At 43.5% G+C, this 7,683-nt stretch overlaps 1 protein-coding gene across 1 annotated transcript in view; it reads left to right on the top strand.

The window, feature by feature from the left end:
* Positions 1 to 2,440, top strand: part of LOC107122072 (calcium-activated potassium channel subunit alpha-1-like) — a gene marked incomplete at its 5' end in the record, with an annotated part of 36,217 nt that extends 33,777 nt beyond the window's left edge. The window contains one exon of the mRNA XM_015425099.1: positions 2,041 to 2,440. Within this exon, the coding sequence (XP_015280585.1) occupies positions 2,041 to 2,192 (152 nt within the window). The remainder of the gene's footprint in view (positions 1 to 2,040) is intronic.
* Positions 2,441 to 7,683: the final 5,243 nt, after the last annotated feature.

Genomic DNA, 7,683 nt, shown 5'->3' on the forward strand with positions numbered 1-7,683 from the left:
TTTTTTGAGCACACAAATGAAAAGTAAGACCACGTCTCTGGGAAACAAGCTCATGGTTATCAGCAACATCCCTGGTGAGACTCAGGGTGCTTCCTGGGGCTGTCGTGGAAACAGGCAAACATCTGACCCCCGGGTTAGATCCTGACCCCCGGGTTAGATCCAGACAGCTTCCCTTCATCTCTCAGTCTCACCCACGTACCTCCTGTCCACACAGGTTCCATTGAGCCCAGCATAGCCATTTTGAGCTGTCAAAGGGGGGGTCTCCCCCCTCCCTTTTTCACCAGTGTAAAAGCAGGCTGGATCCAGCCCTCTGCTGCATTCACCACAAGCAAAGTATTCACAGAGAATCCTCTGCGTAAATCCTCTGAAGAAACCAGCCAGACTTCCTCAACAAACCAGTCACACAGATGATTGCACACGGGTGAAATTATTGTGAGAGTCCAGGTCCTCAGAGCTAGATGCTGACGGGAATTCCTCCTCAGCCATACTTGGTCATCACGTCAACAGTCCTCTGGGGCCTGCCCATTTCCCCACAGCCAGATCGCTGTAGAGCACCAAAGGAGGCCTGAGAAAACCCAGATCACATTCAGATGATCTGAAGACACGTTTGAATAAATGGGAGGGGGAGAATTCTGACGCCTTCTTCCGAGGTGAGGGACCCCACTGCAGCCTTGCCCTTTGGAAATGTCAGGACAGTTGGCAACGTATCTCCAAAATGTGATAACCCTATTCCGGGAGGAATTAGTGAAAGACGAAAGCCCAGGTCTCTGGACTAACGTTTGAAAACTAATAACCAGCATTGTTCCCTCTAAGCTGAGTTAGTGTGAGCTAGCTCACAGTTTTTTAGCCTCCAGCTCACACATTTTTGTCTCAGCTCAAGAAGGAGGGCTCCCGAGAAAACTAATTGATGCAGTAGCCAAACCGCTCGCTCACAACTTTAATGCCAGTAGCTCACAAAGTAGGATTTTTGCTCACAAGACCTCACAGCTTAGAGGGAGCATTTTTCCCATGTTGCCATTCAGAGGCTGGATTTAAATCTCCCTTTTGAAATTTTGAGTTCACATTTTTTTTAAAAAAATGTGCTTGCCTTCTTACGGTTCAAGAATTTGTGTGCCCTCGGCTTTGGCATCCCCTCACACTTTGGAGTCTGTCCTAATCTCGTGAATTGTCACCAATGCTCAGTGCGGTCCGATATCCACTCTTGTCATGTGTCGTCTCTCAAATACAACCAAACATTAGCTACCTTTGCATGCTGTGGGCCAAGTACTGATATAAAATAATACTGCAAAATCAGCTAACTAACCCCAGCAGCTCTTAAACGCCACTACATGCCCCCTATCGGATTCCAGCTGTGGTGAAAGATCTATGGTGGTCAACCTCCGGGGGGTGGGGCTTGGAGATCTCCCAGAATTACAATTGATCTCCTGGCTACCAGAGGTCAGTTCCCCTGGAGAAAATGGCTGCTTGGAGGGGGGACCTTATGGCATCATAGCCCACTGAGGTCCCTGACCTCCCCCAGCCCCAAATCTCCAGGGATTTCTCAACCCGGAGTTGGCTCCTCTAGAAAGATGTGATCTTGAGATCATCCAGGTGTCCATTTCTCCGGGAATATTTGAGACTAGTGGTCATAACAGCAACTCCCGAGAAGAACGCACGGCAGCAGATTCATTTGGGCTCTAGTATGAACTGTGGCAGTACCTCCCCAAAAAACCTCCCTCGTCACTAATCGCTTCACGAACCACACCCGACGGAGAGAGGAGCCCTATCCGCCACTCTCTCCCGAAGGGTCTCTTCCGCAAACAGTCAAGTTCTCTTTAACCTGCTTTCTCCAGACTTTCCAAACCTCTCTTCTAAATCAGTGTTTTCAGGGTTATTAAATCTATTATCCTTCACTGCAAGGCCAATTACTTAAAGTCGCTTTTCTACTGACTGCTCTGTTCCTCCCCCCCCCCCCCCCCAACTCCTCTCGACTGCTTTCGGCTTGGCATTAATTAAACTTTTCGTTGTGTCTCTCTCCACCCATTTTTTGCTCTTCAGCAGAAAAGAAATGGTTTACAGATGAGCCGGACAATGCCTATCCCAGAAACATTCAAATCAAGCCAATGAGTACACACATGGCTAATCAGATCAACCAGTATAAGTCTACAAGCAGCTTGATACCACCCATCAGAGAAGTTGAAGATGAATGTTGACTTACAGAAGGCCAGAACTTATATATTTTTTTTAGAAAAAGAAGCCTGACAGACTCACAAATGGTGACGTGACACTTATTATTCTTTTCATGCTCAACCACTGGTGGAAAAAGAGTTCTAAGAGTTTGCTGGAAAGCAAAGTAGACATCTTTGTTTGTCTGCCTTCAATATTTTGCTTCCATGTATTTTGGAAACTGTTTCATTTATAAAAGGAAAAAAAAGAGAACATAATCAAAGCAGTCATGTATAGCCTCTAGTGTTTTAAATTATTTTTATTTATTAGAAAGAAAATATATTTTTTTTCTTTATTTCATTGTCAAGTATTTTTCCCTTAACAGCACAGCTGCAAATGTGGCCAGACTCCAGCAAAAGGGGGGAGGGGATACAAAAAAGAAGAAGAAAAGTGATATATTCTTGCTCCTTCTTTCAGTGTCTTTGAGGGGAATGATGGTCACAATTCAAAGGAAAAATGTAATTAAGAGAAACATTTAAAAATGTATTTTAGAAGGTCCACCATGTATTTTTAGTAAATCAAAGAAGCAGAAGAAACAAAGAAGAGTTTGCTAGAATGTTTCTTTCCTGGAAGATGTGTATTTTGTTTAGCATTGACACCAGCTCTTAATAAACTGAAGCATATTTATTTTGAAAAGAAAAAAAAATATGAAGTGGGGAAAATCATATTTTTGTAGATTTAACATTCTTTCAGATTGTCTGTTTTCCACCGTAGTTGCTACAGACATTCATACTGAGCATCTTTGTCACAGATAAATATAACGTCAAAAACAAGGTAGTAAACTATTCGCATAAAACAAAAAAATAAATGCAGCGCATAGACAGTCTAATTCCGAAACCTTCCGGAAAGACATAGAAGTGAGGCTGTTTTTATGTTCTGCTTCCTGTTGACAGCAGCAGGGCTCAGTGAAAAGGGGTCAGCCGTGAAGACCCCAAGTCTCTCTCCCAATTTCAGACGGCTTTGATTTAAAGCAGTAAAAAAATAATCAGGATATTTTATGCCTTTAAAAAAAAAATGGCTGGATTTAGGCCTGAATTCCTCTCCCACAATGCACTGAGAGGTGATAAAACTGAGTTGCATATTGCTTCGTGCCACTGGCCCCTTGGGCTAGGGGAAGGTAAATCTAGCCCCTCATTCTTAAAATGTCTGGAGATTAGGTGAGCTCTAACTGTGATACAAATAACTGTATATGGTTCAGCCACTGCTCAAGCTGTCCAACAGCCACCTAATTTCAGTCTTCTTCTTTTCTCTCTCACTCTAATGTGATAGAAATATGCTTTTTATTTTCCAAGCTTTTGGGACTCCACTGAAAAAGGTATCACCAAAACAAAGCATCAAAATAGAAACAAAGAATAATGAATGTATTTCACGTAATGTACAAAAGGCCTCTTGAAGAACCGTCTCCCGCTCAGTCAGGGGTTTTTCACAAAATGGCCGACAGGCTTTCTAGCCATCAGAAGGGGAAGGTGATATTTCATATCTCTGCTACAGTATATTGTCACCCCAGCATTTGAGGATCTAAAAGAATTGAGCAAATATTATCTCCAGTTTAAATGATCGACAGCTGGGGCCGATGTCTCCGAGAAGAGGGCAGAGGCAAAGGGTTGGCTTTGGGTCCCACAACACAAGCTAATTTCAGGCTTTGTAATTGTGCAAAGTTGTACAAATGCTGAGATTTCAACATTCTGTGATACTGTCATCATTAGAGTAATATCAGTGAGTCAAACGAGTACTGAGCAGATAAAAAGTGTCCACTATATAACCCAATATTCTAAGCTCAAACTTATCTCCGCTTCAATGTTTGTCTACAGGCTACAGTAACAAATATATTCATACTCACACCTAATAGGCTTTACTGCAAAGTGACTTCTTGGACTGTGACTACTTTGTCATTATGTTTTGTAGAATTAGCTATTCACAACCGGGGAGGGGGAAAAAGAATTGTGAATATAAAGTTTGGAAAATTGGATTGTTTATCAAAAGTACTTACTTCACCAATTTCCTTTTAAAAAAAAAGGAAAGGAAAAAAAAGAGCAAATCTGTTTTATTTAGCCATATCACAATACCTAAAATAACAGTGAGCTTCTAGAGTTGAGAGATATTACCACTGAAAATGCAACGGGCAGGCTGCAATTTGAATTCTGGAGTTTGTATTCAATTGTTTAAAACCTTCTTCCCAGGGCACAATCCACAGAGGACATCTGATGCAGCCTTACCAGCGATGGGAGGGGCAAAAAAAATGTAGGTTGTACCCAGTCCGCGCTCCTTTTTCATTCATGAACTGCAAGACGCAACAGTTCCATCGGCCTCAGGGCCAAGGGAATTGACTCCGTTTCAGTCATGCAACATCTGCTGGAATCTCACCTGTCGGTGAAGTGGGATGAAAGTGATTTCCCGAGGGGCTTTTACACATTCTCGTTTCCCTTGATTGTAAGTTCCTTTTTCTTTGGGGGTAGGGTTCCTGTTCCTTGTGTCTTTTGCTTCCTCTACTGGTCAATGTGACATTGTACCAGTTTGTGTCCGGTTTAAACACCTCCAGGTTAAATCTGCAGGAAGATATGCTGGACATAAACTGGTGCTTTTACACATTCTCGTTTCCCTTGATTGTAAGTTCCTTTTTCTTTGGGGGTAGGGTTCCTGTACCTTGTGTCTTTTGCTTCCTCTACTGGTCAATGTGACATTGTACCAGTTTGTGTCCGGTTTAAACACCTCCAGGCTGTCTGTGAAGTGGGATGAAAGTGATTTCCCGAGGGGCTTTTACACATTCTCGTTTCCCTTGATTGTAAGTTCCTTTTTCTTTGGGGGTAGGGTTCCTGTTCCTTGTGTCTTTTGCTTCCTCTACTGGTCAATGTGACATTGTACCAGTTTGTGTCCGGTTTAAACACCTCCAGGTTAAATCTGCAGGAAGATATGCTGGACATAAACTGGTGTAATATTGAACTGCCCACTAGAGGGAGCAAAACGTGTGGGAAACGGGAAAAAACACCCTAAGAAACAGGAACTAACAAGTAAGGAAAATGAGAATGCACAGAAGCCCAAAGATTCAGCTTTGGAATGTTGGCACCCTAGTAACATCAAGAGAGGAGGGAAAGTCAGTCATGCAAGATGGGAAACACTCTAGAATCCTTTGCATAAAATAAAGAGAAACTGCATACTTGTCCCAGTTTCCGTAACTGATACACATTGCAGAACCCAGCTTTTTTCCTGGTACAGCACTTAGGTTTGCCTGGACAAAGAATCTTAATCTATTTAGCGCAAAGTAGCCCTGGGGAAGAGAACTAAATTAGACCTGCAGCCATCCCCATGTGATGGTCAGAACCACACTGCCTTCAGCTACCAGGTCACAGGGACTGATGTTGGTCAAATCCATAATTGCTCCATTCGCACATGACACGGTTCATATCCTGGGAGAGCTGTGAGGGCTTCTTCCCTTTCCTTGCCTAGCCCAGCTGTAGCATTACCCTATGGCTCAGTGGAGAAAGAGAAAGGGGGGTTTCAGCATGTGTTTGCCTTACACCTGCATTTTTGCACAGGAATGATGAGGGGAGGGGAGAAGTTGTGGGAGCAGCAGCAAGCTTGTGGATCTTGTCCCAATCCCTCCTACTTCACTTGCTGCTGCTATCACAATGGGGGTGCATTTTTGCTGCCCCCTAGGAATGCGACCATGATTATAAATCTAGCTATGTGTCCCTATTGCTTCAAGGTTGGGGGTTGTTTTTCCATATGTGTTTTGCTCTCAGTGGTCAATTTGATACTGAGAGCCAGTTTGGTGTAGTGGCTAGGAGCGCGGACTCTAATCTGGGAGAAACGGGTTTGATTCCCCACTCCTCCACAGTCAGCTGCTGGTGTGACCTTGAGTCAGTCATAAGTTCTTTCAGAGCTTCTCTCTCACAAGCAGTTCTCGAGAGAGCTCTCTCAACCCCACCTACCTCACAGGGTATTTGTTGTGGGGAGGGGAAGGAGATTGTGAACCACTCTGAGACTCCTTCGGGTAGTGAAGGGTAGGATATAAATCCAATCTCTTCTTCTCTAAAAAAAAACCCTGAAGCAATAGGGAAACACAAGTGACAAAGATCAGAATCCGGGAGCCCTTAGTTAACAAATAGGTAGAATAGCAAAGGGTAGATTCACAAGTCTGTTGTGATTTTTTCCCCTCTCCCGTTGTGTTGTGCGGGCACTCTATGGAGCTGATGGAAGTGGGGCCTTGTGAGTGAATTCCTCGGGCTCTGAGCCATCCCTACACACTGGCAGCCAGGGTGTTTCTAGCCATACCCAGCATGTCTTAACAGCTTCCATATATTTCAGACCCATTAACCTGGACAGGTGTACCATGAAGCTAGTAACGTAACAATACAATCATATGCAAGTCTCTTTGCATGCAATGTTGTCTATTCCCAGGTAAATGGACATAGATTTGCAGTGCAAAGGTATTCATAAGATGGTCGTAAATTAAACTATGCTAAGCAAAGGAAAGTGTTCCAAAAAGTCATATCATTTCATACAAAGGGGTAGGACCTCCACACCATTTTAAAGAATTAGAAAAACGTACATGGTGCAGAAACCTTAACGTCAGACGTCATTAGTGAGAGTCCTTATTCCGAATTGCAGTGAGGTAAATGCAGTGACAAAAATCACCCGTGTGCACACAAAACATCGATTCCCCCACCCCAAGCCCTTATCCAAAACTGTGTCCATTCCAATCAGAGAACTAATTCAAATCAGACAGTCAGTGGGCAATGTTCCCTCTAAGCTATGGAGCCCTGTGAGCAAAAATTCTACTTTGTGAGCTATTGGCATTAAAGCTGTGAGCAGGAGATCTGGCTGCTGCATAAATTAGTTTGTTCTGGAGCCATCCTTCCTGAGCGAAGACAAAAATGTGTGAGCCAGAGGCTAAAAAACTGTGAGCTAGCTCACACTAACTCAGCTTAAAGGGAACACTGTCAGTGGGGTATATTTGTTAAATTGTCAGACAAGGATCTGGGAGGCCCAGATTTGAATCCCCATTCTCTCATGGAAGCTTGTTGGGTGGCCCTGGACCAGTCACTCACTCTCAGCCTAACCAACCTCACAGAGATGTTGTGAGGAGGAAATGGAGGAGGAGACAATTATGTAAGCCAACTAGGGTCCCCACTGGGGAAAAAGATGGGGTATTAATTAATTAATTTGACTGGCAGAATTATAAATGGCCAGCTGACAATATTTGACCAGTCAGTTAACTGGTATCTGAAGATGGCTCACATTTTAGCCTTGCCATTATGGCAAGGCTAAAATGTGAGCCATCTTCAGATACCAGTTAACTGACTGGTCAAATATTGTCAGCTGGCCATTTATAATTCTGCCAGTCAAATACCTTAAGTTCATGATGACCTTCTTTACATTACATTTTTGCATCATGTGGCTTTCCCACATTCTGATTTTCCTTGCTGGTATATTCCAGCTGGGAGCTGCGGTGGCTCAAGTGGTTAAGACGCTGAACTG

The sequence above is a fragment of the Gekko japonicus genome, unplaced genomic scaffold (genome assembly GCF_001447785.1).
Source record: "Gekko japonicus isolate JY-2015 unplaced genomic scaffold, Gekko_japonicus_V1.1 scaffold3239, whole genome shotgun sequence".
NCBI lineage: Eukaryota > Metazoa > Chordata > Lepidosauria > Squamata > Gekkonidae > Gekko > Gekko japonicus.